The sequence below is a fragment of the Danio rerio genome, chromosome 15 (genome assembly GCF_052040795.2).
Source record: "Danio rerio strain M-AB ecotype USA chromosome 15, GRCz13ab, whole genome shotgun sequence".
Taxonomy (NCBI): Eukaryota; Metazoa; Chordata; class Actinopteri; order Cypriniformes; family Danionidae; genus Danio; species Danio rerio.
Genome location: NC_141035.1, coordinates 551773 through 568348, shown reverse-complemented (window position 1 = coordinate 568348; position 16576 = coordinate 551773). Strand labels below are relative to the sequence as shown.

At 39.0% G+C, this 16576-nt stretch overlaps 1 protein-coding gene across 7 annotated transcripts; it reads left to right on the top strand.

Annotated features, from left to right (window-relative positions):
* Positions 1–3936: 3936 nt before the first annotated feature.
* Positions 3937–16064, top strand: alox5b.3 (arachidonate 5-lipoxygenase b, tandem duplicate 3). Of its 7 annotated transcripts, none has more exon segments than NM_001020578.1 (15): positions 3937–3992; positions 6317–6470; positions 7075–7273; positions 7355–7436; positions 8173–8295; positions 8684–8787; positions 8915–9087; positions 10963–11109; positions 11202–11411; positions 11691–11777; positions 13032–13210; positions 13297–13421; positions 14946–15046; positions 15136–15306; positions 15409–16064. In NM_001020578.1, coding segments are annotated over 14 exon segments (2031 nt in total). In that variant the 5' UTR covers positions 3937–3992; positions 6317–6320; the 3' UTR covers positions 15589–16064.
* Positions 16065–16576: the final 512 nt, after the last annotated feature.

The window sequence follows — 16576 nt, the reverse complement described above, 5'->3', positions numbered from 1 at the left end:
AAACTTCTCTGACCACATCTCTAGAACTGCTCGATCGTGCAGATTCGCACTCTATAACATCAGAAAGATCCGACCCTTCCTATCTGAACATGCAGCTCAACTTCTTGTTCAAGCTCTTGTTCTCTCCAGACTGGATTACTGCAACTCTCTACTAGTCGGGCTTCCAGCTAACTCTATCAAGCCTCTTCAACTGCTCCAGAACACAGCAGCACGAGTGGTCTTCAATGAACCTAAACGAGCACATGTCACTCGCTGCTCATCCGTTTGCACTGGCTGCCAGTTGCTGCTCGCATCACATTTAAAGCTCTGATGTTTGCCTACAAAGCGACTTCTGGCCTTGCTTCTTCTTATCTGCTCTCGCTTCTGCAGATCTATGTGCCCTCTAGAAACTTGCGTTCTGTGAATGAACGTCGCCTCGTGGTTCCATCCCAAAGAGGGAAGAAATCACTTTCCCGAACTCTCGCGCTCAATCTGCCCAGTTGGTGGAATGAACTCCCTAACTGCATCAGAACGGCAGAGTCACTCGCTGTCTTCAAGAAACCACTAAAAACTCAACTATTAAGTCTCCACTTCACTTCCTAATCTGCAATTGCCTCTCTGAATATCACACTAACTGTACCCCAAAAAAAAAAAAATACTAATACTACTAATACTTTCCTTCTTAGACTTTACAGACCTAAAACTTGCCTACAGTACTTATTCATTGTTGCTCTTAGTTGTGTGAATTGCTTCCTTGTCCTCATTTGTAAGTCGCTTTGGATAAAAGCGTCTGCTAAATGACTAAATGTAAATGTGAACGTCTACATTACAAGTAGACATTTAAAGGGATAGTTCACTTAAAAAAGCACTATTTAATCACCCCCAGGTAGTCTCAAACCTAAAGAAGATACGTTTCAGAAAGCTGAAAACCTGAAACCATTGACTTCAATAGTAAAACAAACCCTCTGGCAGTCTGGGTTTTTCATTTCTTCTCAGAGTATCTCCTGTTGTGTTTGACAGAAGAAAGAAACTCATAAAGGTTTAAAACAAGAGAATGCGATGACTGAATGCTTATGTTTGGGTGAACTGTCCGTCTAAGTTTAAGCACTGTGATCATTTCCCATCTAAAAGTAGTAAAACCTGTCCAAAACAAGATTAATCTGGTAGCTGTTTCTCGGGTCTTCTGTCATGATAAAGAAACCCCCATGTGAGCATGAAAGCATTCACACATTTACACTTGATTGCTGCATGATCTTCTCTGTGTTCACTCCTCAGGTTTTGATGGGCTCCGGGAGTGGCTCCATAACCGGCAGAGCATCTTTTGATTACTTTAAAGAGATTGTTTCTCCCAGAAATGAACAGTTGCTCTCCCTCGAGTGCTTTTAAACCTTTCTCTTGAACACAAAAGAAGAGATTTTGGCGAATAGCAGGAAAAACAAATGCCATGGAAGTCAATGGTTACAGGTCTCTTGTGTTCAACAGAAGAAAGAAACGCTTTGAAACAAGTAATGATGACAGAATTTTTATTTTTGGGTGAACTGTCCCTTTAAACATCGAATACAGTAAACATGTATGACTACAGTACTATATTACTGAACTGCACAGTCCTGTCCTGAAGTAAAATACAGTTTCCAAACAAATATCACACATCTTTAATGACTCGAATAAACAACAAACACTAATAAATCTTTTATTTACAAGAAATTTCAGCATTTTGTTTTACTCCATTATTACATTTTCCAGCTAGGAAGGTGCTATACCTGTATTTTCCACCAATTTGGAAAAAAATAATATATATTTTTCCTCATTTTACTCATCCCATTAATCCAGAGTTGTAATAATACGCTCTAAAGTGAATCAGTGTTGCTCTAAAACACATTATTTGCACTGCAGAGATGCTTTTCTTGAGTTTTTGTCTTGTTTCTAGGCCAAATATCTAAACATTCCTAAACCAATACCCTAATTCTAGACAAGCAAATAAATATTGTCCTATTTTTAAAAATTAGATGCCAAAATGTAAGTTTTTTTAAGCAAAATGATCTACCAATAGGGTCAGCTTTAAAATGTTATTATTTCATTATTTTAATATTTAATATTCGGCAGCATGGTGGCCCAGTGGGTAGCACAGCAAGAAGGTCTCTGGTTCGAGCCCAAGCTGGGTTAGTTGGCATTTCTGTGTGGAGTTTGCATGTTCTCCCCGTGCCAACATGGGTTTTCTCCTGGTATAGGTGGTATTGGGTAAGCTGTAGTGTTGTGTGGATGTTTCCCAGTGATGGTGTGTAAAACATATGCTGGATAAGTTGCCGGTTCATTCCACTGTGGTGACCCCAGATTAGTAAAGGAACTAAGCCGAAAAGAAAATGAATGAATATTAATATTGTTTTAAGGAAAACTCAATTAATTTTGATGTATTATTTCTGGAAACAGGACAAGAGTTTCTGCTTGTCTAGAAAATGCGTCTTGATTCAGGACTTTTTAGATATTTGGACTGGAAATGAGACAAAAACTCAGCATTTTGGCAGTGTGGTATGACATTTCATGGTTTGGTTGCTGTTTGTGAAACTAGTGTTCAACGTCAACTTTACATCTGTAAATAAAGGCTGTGTGGCTCATTTGTAAGTAAATTCTGAATTAAAACAAAGACAGAACTAAACTGTAGAGGATTATGTACAGAGCTCAGCCTTTATAAATTCATCCCTCACAACTCTTTCTTTTTAGTTCATACGTTTAATAGGAAGCTCTACAATATTTTATGTGTGCATATACATTAGATCAGTCAGTACTGAAGCCAAATCTGGAGCTCATCTAACAAAATAACTTACAATAACCGTCCAAAAACTAGTACAGCCACATTTATATGATATAGAAAAATTCATTCATTCATTTATTTTCTTGTTGGCTTAGTCCCTTTATTAATCCGGGGTCGCCACAGCAGAATGAACCGCCAACTTATCCAGCACGTTTTTACGCAGCAGATGCCCTTCCAGCCGCAACCCATCACTGGGAAACATCCACACACACACATTCACACAAACACTCATACACTACGGACAATTTAGCCTACCCAATTCACCTGTACTGGACTGTGGGGGAAACCGGAGCACCCGGAGGAAACCCACGCGAAGGCAGGGAGAACATGCAAACTCCACACAGAAACGCCAACTGAGCCGAGGTTCGAACCAGCGACCTTCTTGCTGTGAGGCGACAGCACTATCTACTGCGCCACTGCCTCACCCGATATAGAAAAATATTAAATATAAATTTGAAAAAGAGGAAAAATCAAGAGAAGCAAAAAAAAAATTGTTTGTTTAAAATATTACTGCATGTCTGTAAGTAAACACACTGTTTGCAGTGGAAACCCAAGCCTGATCATGGTGAACCATACTGAACGCTACTGTACTGTATTTGCTAAGTGAAAACAAGCCATAATGATCTATTAATAGTGGAGGCACAGGTAAATCTGGGTCAAATTTGTTTACATTTTGTAGGTTGTAATTGTAATTTTACTTGAATTTAATTGTATCATCTTTCAATTTCTAAATATGTTTGGTGACTAAAACATTATTTTAATAAATACATCTGTTTAATAAATCTGTTTTGTTTAAATGCACAAAATACGCCGCCTATATTCACTGAGAAATGGAGGAAGTATTCATTTTCCAAATGGGCTGTACTCAATTACACTGAGCACACTGTAACTGAGTGAGCTGTTTAGCATCAGGCAGATCACAAACACCAGCATTTGTGTAAAATGAACACACTTCAGCAATAGTTATCGTGTCCTAAAACAGTTGTGGAAATAAACCCTGAAAGTGCAAAAAAAATGACCAAAAACCAGGTTAGTTTGTTGTTGCTCAAGAGCACACATGAAGAGCCAATCACAGTCGAGGATGATGTAATGGTCATTTTAACGGGTCATCAGCCTCTCTATATAAACTGCTGCATCTCTGAGCACTCGCACTGAACCTCCCGGCGGGATTAAAGCACATCAGAGGCGTCATCAAGAGCTGCAGGTTAGTGGATCAACCAATGGTTTGTTGACCACAGTACAACTTTTAACATTTCTTTAGGAGGCTGAGATTACACACTGCTGTTTGTGAAGAGCCGACGGATTAGTGTGAGTGTAGAGTAATTTAATGACTTTATTTTAACGTTAAAGGAAATAAACGACCACAATTTAGTCAAGCCAACAATCAGCCCACATGCTGTTAAGAAACGCTGCGTTATTTAAACCTAAGTTGGGTGAAACAAACCCAAACATTGGGTTACATTTGGTCCTGTTAATTGTATTTAAAAAAATCCAGCAGTTGGTTTAGTCTGTATTACTCCCTGAATTGGGTTGAAATAACCAAGCATTTTTTTAAGAGTGTGACCAAAACACTGTAGTAACTATACAGTAAATGCTAGTGTTTTAACCTGTACTAAAGCGTATTATACTGTATGATTGCATTTAGTTGACTTTAATGAGTGCTACTTTATATTGTAATATTAGTGAACTGATAAACTGTAATACTGTAGAGTACTGTAGTTTCTACTGCAATAAAATATACTGTAGTATAATCTATCCAGTTGAAGACTACACTGCAAAAATTGCTTTTCTTATTTAGATTTTTGTCGTTTCAAGTCCAAATATAAAAATTCTTAAAGAAGCATTTTCTAGACAAGCAAAACATAATGTCTTGTTTTGAGAAATAATTTGCTAATATTAAGTGAATTTTTTCCTTAAAACAAGCAAAATAATCTGCCAATGGGGTAAGAAAAAGAATCCTGTTTTTCCTTTTGACATAAGATTAATTTGCTTCCCCCATTGGTAGATTATTTTTCTTGTTTTAAGGAAAAAATTCACTTAATATTAGCAAATTATTTCTCAAAACAAACCATTATGTTTTGCTTGTCTAGAAAATTCCTCTTGATTTTGAGAATTTTTAGATATTTGGACTAGAAACGAGACAAAAAAAATCTAAGTAAGAAAAGCATTTTTTTTCAGTGTACAGTACTGTAGAGTACTTAGTTTCTACTGCAGTAAAATATACTTTAGTATATAATATACCCTGTTGAAAACCACAGTACTGTGCGTGACCGGTCCTCGCTTTACTCTGCGTTGTGTGGTGTTTAGGTGAAAGGGACCAGTTATATGGGAGTAAACTGCCTTATATTCTGCATGAATAAAATAAACAGTTGGCAAAGCTGAGTCTGTGACTTTCCTTAGGTGCTCAACAAACTCTCTGTGAAGGGGATAATTCTCACTACAAAGCTTGCACACTCATGCTTATGAACTTTACCCAAAATACATGCTTCATATACTTTACACAACCTCTCATACATGTTTACAATAACAGTGAAATGCATTTTAGAACGAACTTGCATGTGTTATTGTGATTATTAACACTTATATGACATGTTTTAACCGGAGCTTCAACACAACTCACCTCTCCTCAATCGCGTTTGGCGCGAAGGAACTGAGCCTGAGCATGCCGGAAAACTACACTTAAAGGGGCCACGTACCATTTCCCGAAATGCACCAATACATTGAAAACAAACACAACTATGATTTCATTAACTCTGAAATATAAGATATTTAAAGAACAACTCTGAAAATATAAAATTAATTAATGATTAACAAGGGGAATTTTAAATGAAATATATATATATATATATATATATATATATATATATATATATATATATATATATATATATATATATAAACACCTGTTACATGGGCAACTATAGAATCACAACAACATATTAATTGCAGCACTTTACTGTAGTAAATGTGGGTGGAGTAAATGCAGATCTCCCTGAGAAAAGAGCACAATGCCATTTGCATTTAAAGTGACCGTCACCAAAACGCCACAATTAGTATCAAAGCCTGAAAGGGTCAGCTTCAGCGAGCTGGAGAACATCATCTGTGTTTTATTCACACACACTCCAGAAACATCTGAGACAAACTTGATATCTTGTTGAAAGAGGCATATTATCTTCTTCAAAGGCAATTTTCTAGATTCGATCAACATGCACATTGAAATTGTTGATGCTTTTCGCATCACAAATGCTGCTTGACAAGAGGAACTGAGATCAGAATGAGTGTTTATTCGGTCCATGAACAACAACATGTTGAATTTAAATGTGCAAGCAGCCTGTCTGAATCAAGCTTTAGTGTAACAGATTAAAGGAAAATGTGAAAGAACAAATTCAAAATAGAGTAATGTGGGCACTGCCATATCTCCATGAAGACCACACGCTTATCATGACAAGTTTGATCAACTGCCGTAAATAAACCTCACGGAGATGTAAAAGCCCACTGATGCTGATGTACTCGTCTTCTCCATTTCAGCAGGATGTTCACATACAGCGTATCTGTCGAGACTGGAGACCAGGCGTTTGCTGGCACTCTGAACTACATTTACCTGACGCTGGTGGGCGATAAGAGAAGCAGCGACCGAACTCTGCTGGACAAATCCTGGCTTAAACGTTTGGAAAGAGGAACGGTAAGACTTTTACTTTAACTCTCCTTTTAATCTAAGAAGGAAACCAGTTTCTGTTAACTCTAAATTAGCTCTGGATGAAGATTAATCTTGATTTATTGCATCAAAAGTAAAAGTTTATTTTGATGTAGTATAGGTGTGTAAAGTTGAAGTCCAGTTTATTCCCCTCCTCTGAATTTTGTTTTATTTTTCACAGTATGTCTGATAATATTTGTTCTTCTGAAGAAAGTTTTATTTGTGCTAGAATAAAAGCAGTTTTTAATGTTTTAAAGTCATGTTAAGGTCAATATTATTCACCCCTTCAGCAATATTAGTGTTGGATTGTCTCCAGAACAAACCACTGTTATACAATGACTTGCCTAACTACCCTAACTTTACCCTAATTACCCTAGTGAAGCCTTTACATGTCACTGTAAGCTGAACACTAGTGTCTTTAAGAATATCCAGTCTAATATTATGTGCTGTCATCATAAAATAAAATAAATCAGTTATTAGAAATGATTAGAAAAGGATTACGTTTAGAAATGTGTTGAACATCTCTCCGTTAAACAGAAATCGAGGAAAACAACTATAGTGATGTGACGTCTAACAGAAGTTGTCGTTAAAGGTGATTTCCATTGACGTTCATGTGGAGGAGACTCTTGGAGAGCTTCTGCTGGTCAAACTGGAGAAGGAGAAAACCCTGATCAATGATCAATGGTACTGCAGGAGCATCAGCGTAACAGCACCCACCGGAGACTGCTTCGAGTTCCCCTGTTATCACTGGATAGCGGATCAACAGGAGCTGGCGCTTCCGGAAGGCCGGGGTAAAGTCCTGGATGAGGAACAATACTCTGCTTTGTGCATTTGTGTGTGTGTTTATGCATTGTGTATGTGTGTTCCTTCAGGTCGATTGCCTCAGGATGAAAAGCTCTCAATACTGAAACAGTACAGGCACAAGGAACTGGAAAACAGACAAAAACAATTCAGGTACAATTACAGACTTGACCAAAATTCAGTCATTTGGCAGTTTTTTTGTTGGTTTAAAATACTTATAATCATACTTAAAAAAACACTTTACACAGTTCAGGTTTATGGAAGATTTAGAAGAGAAAAAAGGCGGCTCCTGGTGGACAAATACCACATTACAACAGAGCCGCAATGTAAAGTGTTCTGTCGAACCATCAGGGGGCGCCATGTCTGAAATGAGATGTAACACAAGATCTGGTTGTTCAAGAGAATAATGCTGAGATTTTATTTAGGCTTTAAAGCACTTTGAAGGGTTGTTGCTAGATCGGATATGGTTGCAGCCAGAAGTTAACGAGAATAATTTATATTATTTATTAAATAAGTGTATTTTATTAACGTCTACCCCACCCCCCAACCATCACAGTAATTTAAAAACAGTTGTTGTACCAAGTATTATTTATGTTATCTATTAAATTACCCAATAAACTGTATTTTTTAACCCCTACCCCAAGCCTAAACTCAACCGTCACAGTATTGTTAACATATTATAGTTATACAGTGTCATAAAAAAATGCTGCTATAATAATGTGCATATCACTTCCAGCCGGCCGCATATCCCATCTAGACTTTACCACTTTGAAGATATTATAAAAATGTCCAATCTCCTTTTCAATAATGCCATGCGCCGTCACTCTCCCTGTGAACTTTCTCAAAAAACACTTCAACTGTCACACAACTAATGCTGTCTCTTTTGCAGGTGGAATGAATGGAAAGCTGGTTTACCACTGTCTATAGATGCCAATGGCTGCTCTGAACTGCCTCTGGACGTTCAGTTTGATACCGCAAAATCAGTGGACTTCAGTGTGAATTTCCTAGAGGGGTAGGTTATCCTGTTCGTGTTTAGCAATCCCCAACAAGTGTGCATCTTATTGATTTCTTGAGACCTAGTCAGGTTGCTGCAGGGAATATGTCTAATTAATAGTGATGTGTGATACCACTGGTTTACTATCCGATACCAAGTTAAAAGTGTCACTTCATACTGAATACGAGACATATTACAGGTTATTCTTGTTTTTTTCTTTACAATTTAACCTTTTAAATTAGTGATTTGCTTTTATTCTTTTTCGATCTGTGGCGTCAATAACTTTGGTGGAAAAATGATGCCACACAGTGTAACATAGCCAGAATCACACACTGATATTCAGATCTAATTTATTTAATATACTTTATTCTTTATTTTTTTAAATGTATTTTTTTTTCTTTTTCAGGATCAGGAATCTTGGTCTTAATAAACTTAAGAGTGTGTTCCAGTCTTGGAAAGACTTTGCAGATTTTGAAAAAGTGTTCATAACCATCAAGAACACCGTGTCAGGTTTAAATAACTTCTTCCTTATTTATTATTATTTTTCAAGATTGATCCATCTACTGATTGTGCTGCCAAACAAACACAAAAAATAATCGATTCGCCCCTTAACTCCCTTTATTCTTCATGTTGACAGAGTATTTGATGCAGAACTGGACTGAAGATGCAGTGTTCGGTTATCAGTTCTTAAATGGCAGCAATCCTGTGATGATCAAAAAGTGCAGGAAACTTCCAGACAAGTTTGTGGTCACGCAGGAGATGGTGGAGGACTCCCTGGATAGAGGAACCACACTGCAGGAGGAATTACAGGTCAGAGGAAAACACTACTCAACAGTAAACAAGTAAAGCTGAAACCACACCAAATATTATTTTGAGTTTGTACAGCATTTGCCTGGATACTCAGTACAGTGGTGCATTCAGCCAGATATACTGTCACTGAAGTATGTAGTAAAATAGAGATTTTGTGATGTTAGATCATACTCTCTGATACTAACAAGGTGTTGTTTTTATTAAAGTAACTTTGATTGTTATAGCGAGATCTATGTTGGTAGAATAGGCAGCGAGCTCTCTGCAACTCTCACATGGTCGCCCACTGAAGCCAAGCAGGCCTGAGGCTGGTCAATGTCTGGATGGGAGACCACATGGGAAAGCTAAACTGCTGCCGGAAGTGGTGTTAGTGAGGCCAGCAGGGGGCGCTCAACCTGCGGTCTGTGTGAATCCTAACGCCCCAGTATAGTGACGGGGACTCTATGCTGCTCAGTGAGTGCCGTCTTTCGGATGAGACATTAAACCGAGGTCCCGACTCTCTGTGGTCGTTAAAAATCCCAGGATGTCCTTGGAAAAAGAGTAGGGGTTTAACCCCGGCCAAATCTGCCTACTGGCCTCTGTCCATCATGGCCTCCTAACCATCCCCATAACATAACTGGCTTCTCTCCACTGTCTCCTCTCCACCAGTCAGCTGGTGTGCGGTCTGGCCAAAATGGCTGCCGTTGCATCATCCAGGTGGATGCTGCACACTGGTGGTGGATGAGATTCCCCCCTATGTGTGTAAAGCGCTTTGAGTGCCCAGAAAAGCGCTATATAAATGTAAGGAATTATTATTAGAATGACGTGATTTGTCAGGATTGGAGTTGTTTCGTTGGTTTTGTCCCTGCTGAAAAATCCAACTTAAACCAGCCTAGGCTGGTTGGCTGGTTTTAGAGGGGTTTTGGCCACTTCCAGGCTGGTTTCCAGCCATTTGCAGCCTGGTCTTAGCTGGTCAGGCTGGAAATGGCCAAAACCCCTCTAAAACCAGGCTGGTCAACCAGCTAAAATCAGCCAACCAGCCTAGGCTGGTTTAAGCTGGATTTTTCAGCAGGGGGATGTTTTGTTTGACCTAGTTTTACCTATGTTTCCACTATTGATAGATCATTATGGCTTGTTTTCACTCAGCAATATGCTTTAATACAGTACAGTAGTGTTCAGTATGTTCACCATGATCAGGCTTGGGTTTCCACTGCAAACAGTGTGTTTACTTACAGACATGGAGTAAGCCAGAAAGTAACGATGGACGTCATACTAACACAAAGAAGAGAGAAAATTCCCAAAACGAGTTTAGTTTGAGCTTGCTTCATCCGTTGGCGGTGTATTTAAAAATGGCTGTTCCTGTGTTGTTGTTCCCCTGCACAACTGACGATTCTGTCAACCACTTATGGAGTTTATCTCCACCTTTTGGTACCGTAATGTTGTGCTGGTACTCAAAAGGTACTGGTACTTACAAAGGGCCAAGATACAGTTAACATTCTGCAATTCACAATTTCTGACAGTTGACATGGAAATAAATGCATTTGGATCTTATCTTGATACCAAGCAAAGGCGGAAAAGTATTCACATAAATAAGTCCACATTGCGTTTGCCACGATTGTGCAGAATTCTTCTCAGTTGCATCAACTGAGCAAGATCAAATCATTAACTAATAATAATAAATAAACTAATAATTTAAGCCAAAATTTGGGTCTGGGGAAAAACATCCCGTGAGTAAACTAGAGAGAGGGAGATGGTGTTCCACATTTGGTGAAAACCCAGCATGAGATGACGTGCCACAACTAATGCTGTTAAAGTGGTCGAATGTGGATGTGAATGAATAATAATGAAGAAAGAACATGTTTTTCTTTGGCTTCATTGCTAAATTCCTCTCCTTTACAGGCAGGAAACATCTACATAGCCGACTATGAAATACTGGAGGACGTTCAACCCAATGACACAGACTCCAGCACCCGGCAGTATTTGGCCGCCCCCTTCTGCCTGTTTTACAAGAACAGCCAGAACAAAATCATACCAATCGCCATTCAGGTGCCTGCAGAACACTATTATTCCACAACTATTCGATGATAAAATATCAGTGTCAAGTTTTAATAAATATTCTGCTCTGGTTTCTGGAACAGCTCAGTCGTGAGGCTACTCCAGGACAGATGAACACAGTCTTTCTTCCCAGCGATAATCACTACGACTGGTTGTTAGCCAAAATGTGGGTGAAATCCTGCGACTTCAACATACACCAGCTCATCACACACCTTCTCAGAACACACCTGACATCTGAGGTGTTTGCCATAGCCATGTTCAGACAGCTCTCCGCAGCCCACCCTGTGTACAAGGTAGAGTATACAGCTCATATGTTGGTCACGACTTGTTTGCCTTTAGGGTGACTTCTATGCGATTACTAGTTCTGTGCCTCAGGAGTTCCTTCTTGTCTTTATTTATTTATGAATTTTTATGTCATCTGGGCCAACCACAAATATTCCCAAAGTGATTTGATGTAAATGTTCAGATGAAGAATTATTATTATTATTATTATTTTAAGTTTAGTTTTTGATGAAGCTTGTGGTACAGTCACTGAAACATGTTGGTCACATTCTTATTTTCTCTCTTCGCAGTTACTGATCCCTCATGTCCGTTTCACCATTGCCATCAACACTTCAGCTCGTCAAACACTCATCAACGACACTGGGGTCTTTAATAAGGTATTATTAACACTTCATAAATAGTTTCCCTCTGGTTTCTCTCTCAAGTGTCTGATTCTTTCAGATGACTTGTTTAATGGGTTAGTTCACTCAAAAAAGAATTAACTACTGTTATTAATTACTCACCTCTAATGTCATTCCTATTTCCTGAGACATATAAATTAAGATGTTTTAGATGAAATTTGAGAGCTCCCTCATCCTCTACTGACAGCAACCAGAAATGCTCAAAAGTCTAAGAAAGCAAATTAAAGCATTGTAAGAACAGACTGTTACTTCAATGTTTCGTTTGTAATCATTCGAAGCTCTAAGAACAGTTTTGTGCACCAAAAAACACTGTGAATTTGTTTGCCTTTATCTTCCCTCCCGGATGTGGTCATTAGTGTACTATTGTATTGCCTGTAGTAAACACAGACCCTCATCTGAACTACAGCTGAACCTATGAAGTCACATGGACTGTCTTGACAATGTTTTTGGTTCCTTTTCTGGACTTTCAAAGATTCAGGATTGTTGCTGACCAAAGTAGTTTATTTTTATATAAAATATTTTAATTTCCCTGCTAAAAAATCCAGCTTAGACTGGTTTTATCTGGTTTACCTGCCTGGTTTTAGAGGGGTTTTGGCCATTTCCAGGCTAGTTTTCAGCCATTTCCAGCCTGGTCTTAGCTGGTCAGACTGGAAAATGACCAGCTAAAACCAGCTTGACCAGCCTGGTTTAAGCTGGACATAGCTGGTTTTGGCTGGGCTCCCTGCCTAGCTAGGCTGGTCAAGCTGGTTTTAGCTGGTCATCTCCCTGCCTGACAAGCTAAGACCAGGCTGGAAACTAGCCTGTAAATGGCCAAAACCAGCCTGGTCGACCAGCTAAAACCAGCCTATGCTGGTTTAAGCTGTTGTTTTCAGTAGGGTTGTGTTCAGTGGGTGAATGAAGGCATCGGGATAAGGGTAAACCAACCCTATAAGGCAGGGGTGGCCAACGCTGTTCCTGGAGAGCCACCTTCCTGCAGATTTCAGTTGCTACCCGTATCAAACACACCAGAACCAATTAATTTAGGACCTGAACACCACGTGATAATTACAGGCAGGTGTGTTTGATATGGGTTGCAACTGAAATCTGCAGGAAGGTGGCCCTCCAGGAACAGGGTTGCCACCCCTGCTTTAAAGGCCTAATAAGCCAACTGTTTTAATCCATCATGACGTTCATCCTGTGATATTCTCTGTTTTGTTCACAAGAACTCATCCGTGTTCTCTTATTTTACAGGCTAACAGCACTGGAGGAATTGGAGTTTTGCAAGTGGTCCACAGGGCCATGAAGACATTGACCTATAAGTCCATGTGCTTCCCTGAGGCTATGAAAGCTCGAGATGTTCACGACCAGGAAGATCTGCCCAACTACTACTATAGAGACGATGGCATGATGGTCTGGGAGGCTGTGAAAAGGTAGTTAAACTGCACTAACATTTACAAATTTCAAACACTGATATTGGTAGTATTATGATTCATCATTTGTCTTGACCTTCCTCCAGCTTTGTCTCTGATGTGGTGGAGATCTACTACAGTAGTGATGAGACCGTTCTGGAAGACGAGGAGATCCAGGCGTTTGTTCAGGATGTTCACTCCTCTGGTATGAAGAATTGTCCCAATAGTGGGGGTGAGTACAGGACTATTTTACATCAACCTGATCTCACCAAGTAGGACAAGTTCCTGAGTTAACATCTATGCTGATCCTGGAACAACATTCCAATCAGCTTATCAGAATTATGGGATATGTTTTCCGTTAATGTTAATATTAGGCTTATGGTTAGGTTTATGCACTTCTACGTGATTGTTATCAACTATTATTATCCTCTGATTTTGGGAATAATTTACAGTTATGCTTGGGTTTACAGCAGGGGTCACCAATCTCGGTCCTGGAGGGCCGGTGTCCTGCAGGGTTTAGCTCCTACTTGCCTCTACACACCTGCCTGGATGTTTCAAGTATACCTGGTAAGACCTTGATTAGCTTGTTCAGGTGTGTTTGATTAGGGTTGGAGCTCAAATCTGCAGGACACCGGCCCTCCAGGAACAAGTGTGTTGATCACTCGTTTACAGGAAGGGAATGGGTATGGATCACATTTTCGAACAATTGATGTTCCAGGATCAATATAGATGTGAATCCAGGATCTCATTGTGCTTGGCAAAATCATGATGTGCACCATTTTGCTGTATATTTTCTTATGTAAATATCTGTGCAATCATTGAAGACTGAATGTTTGTCATTTTGCACATACGCATTGTTTACATTTGGGGTCACCAACCAGCAGAATTCAGCTCCAACCCTGATCAAACACAAGTGAACCAGTTAATGAAGAACAGAAGCAGCCCTTGATAACTACAGGCAGATTTATTTGGTCAAGGGTGTGACTGAAATCTTGTGCTAAATTCAATGGTTTAAGTGTCCCATTGCACACACTATCCTTCCTAAAAAGTATTGTAAAATAGTAATAATGTATAGCAAATCGTAGTATGTTGAAAAGAGTACGCCAAAGGTTCCCGGATGCTCTACTATTTCCGGTCAAATTTGGAAGTGTTTAACCATCCATACTCTAACCGCTAATATTACACATAATACATTGCACATTGGACTTGAATTTGATTAGAACTACAAACGCGGGTGAAAAGTGTAAACAAACTACAAACATGGTGGACATGCAAGACTGTCAAGTAGAGAGGCTTCTGTAAATGTTTTAATGACCATTTATTAATATCTAGCCACAAGGAAAATATTAAAATCACCTTTTCTGTTATAGTTCATCTGCAAAAACAGTGTGAACTTATCCAAAGACATGTTTTGACATTAACTACTGAATGTATAACTATCCAAAGACCTGAGGAGATTTGCGACTTGCGAAAGTCAGATTAACCTGCTGTTGAATCTACAATATAGTAGGAAATCAGACAGAAATGCAGACGTGTCCAGACGATTGACAGGGGACATGACTAAACAGTATAACAATCTGTTAATGAGGAAGTAGTTTGAGTACTGAAGTTTGCATACTCTTCTGTTAAACACGTGTATGAGCTTTTTTCTTGACAAAATACACACAGCTTAGCTCTCCAGGAGGAGTTTGGTGACCCCTGGTTTACATGAAGGTGCTTCTACATGCATACTCAAACACGTTATCAATGTCCACAGAGTTTCCAAACATGCTGAGAACGCGGGAGCAGCTGGTTGAGTATCTGACCGTGGTGATTTTCACAGCTTCAGCACAACATGCAGCAGTCAACTTTGGACAGGTGGGATTTCACACACTTCTCTGAAGGAATATAAACTAGACCTCTGCAAATATCCAGCCTGATTTCTGTGTGTCTCTCCTGTGTTCCAGTTTGACTGGTTTGCCTGGGTCCCGAACACTCCGTCCACCATGCGGAAACCTCCTCCCACAGAGAAGGGCAAAGTGGATATGAAGTACATCATGGAGAGTCTGCCGGACCGCGGACGCTCCGGCTGGCACCTGGGAGCACTTTGGTCGCTCAGTCAGTTCCAGGATAATGAGGTTAGCTGACTGGTTATTCAAAACTAGCCTAGAATACACTTGCTTTCAATATACGCATCGACCAAAGAAACGATTAATAGTTTTGGCCAATCTTCTGTCCAGCTGTTTTTAGGCGAATACCCTGATAAGTACTTCACCGAAGAACCAGCCATTGAAGCTATTAAGAATTTCCGCAAGACATTAGTTGACATCACAAAGATCATCAAGAAGAGAAATGAAACTCTGGAGCTGCCCTACTGGTATCTGTCTCCAGACAGAATCCCCAACAGCGTGGCCATCTGAAGAAAACATCTGTCATACATCCACAAAAGCTGTTCACAGCACATCTGCACAGCACGTCACTTAAAGAAACGCCAGCAAAACACTGGGCTATTAGACTCACATCACTCAATCAAAATAAACGTGCAAGCAACAAATTACTGCCAATATTTACTGTACTTCAGAGATGCATGGGTGGCTAATGAGAATTTTTATAATGATTTATAATCAGTTTGGCATTCACACAGTTGTTATTTGATTTTAATCACACATCACATATTTATTATTGTGTTTTTGTGTTTTATATAATTCTTTATTTTCTATTGTTTGTAAAGTTTCATATCATTTGTAATTGTCACCGGGAGTAATAGCCATTTCTTTTTTTTTATATTAATGGACAATGGTTTTAATTGATATTTCTTGTATAATAACACTGGGTGGATTTGTACTGGGCATTAAATATACTTAAGTTCATTCAATAAACTAACTATACTTTCCCATCACTTTGTCCACTGCTTTCTGCTCTTGAAGACGTTTCAAACAGTTACATGTACCGGGCAAGATGTGTTATGGGCAGGTTTGACTGGTTTATTCTGCATAGGGACATCTGATCTAACATCATTGATCTAAGAACATTACTAATATATTCAACTTCTTTCTAGTTTTCTCTTGACTTTCTAAAAGTTTTTATGAAACCTAAAACACATCTCTCAAACCACAAGTAGAACTATTGTCACACAATTGGAGAATTCCAAAGAAATTTTCCCCTCGCAGTGATTCTTTTCCTTGACTGAAACACATTTCTTATATTTTTATTACTAGATTCTAGGTGCCATTCACTATTGTGTGTGTGTGTGTGTGTGTGTGTGTGTGTGTTTTAATAAGCTTGAATACAATGTATACAACAACAAATATGCAGAATAATATCCTTTAAAAAAAGAAGAAAAAACAGCTAAAAACAAAAGAAGAACAGCTAAACACAGGAGTTATAAAAATTGCATATTGAAAAGGT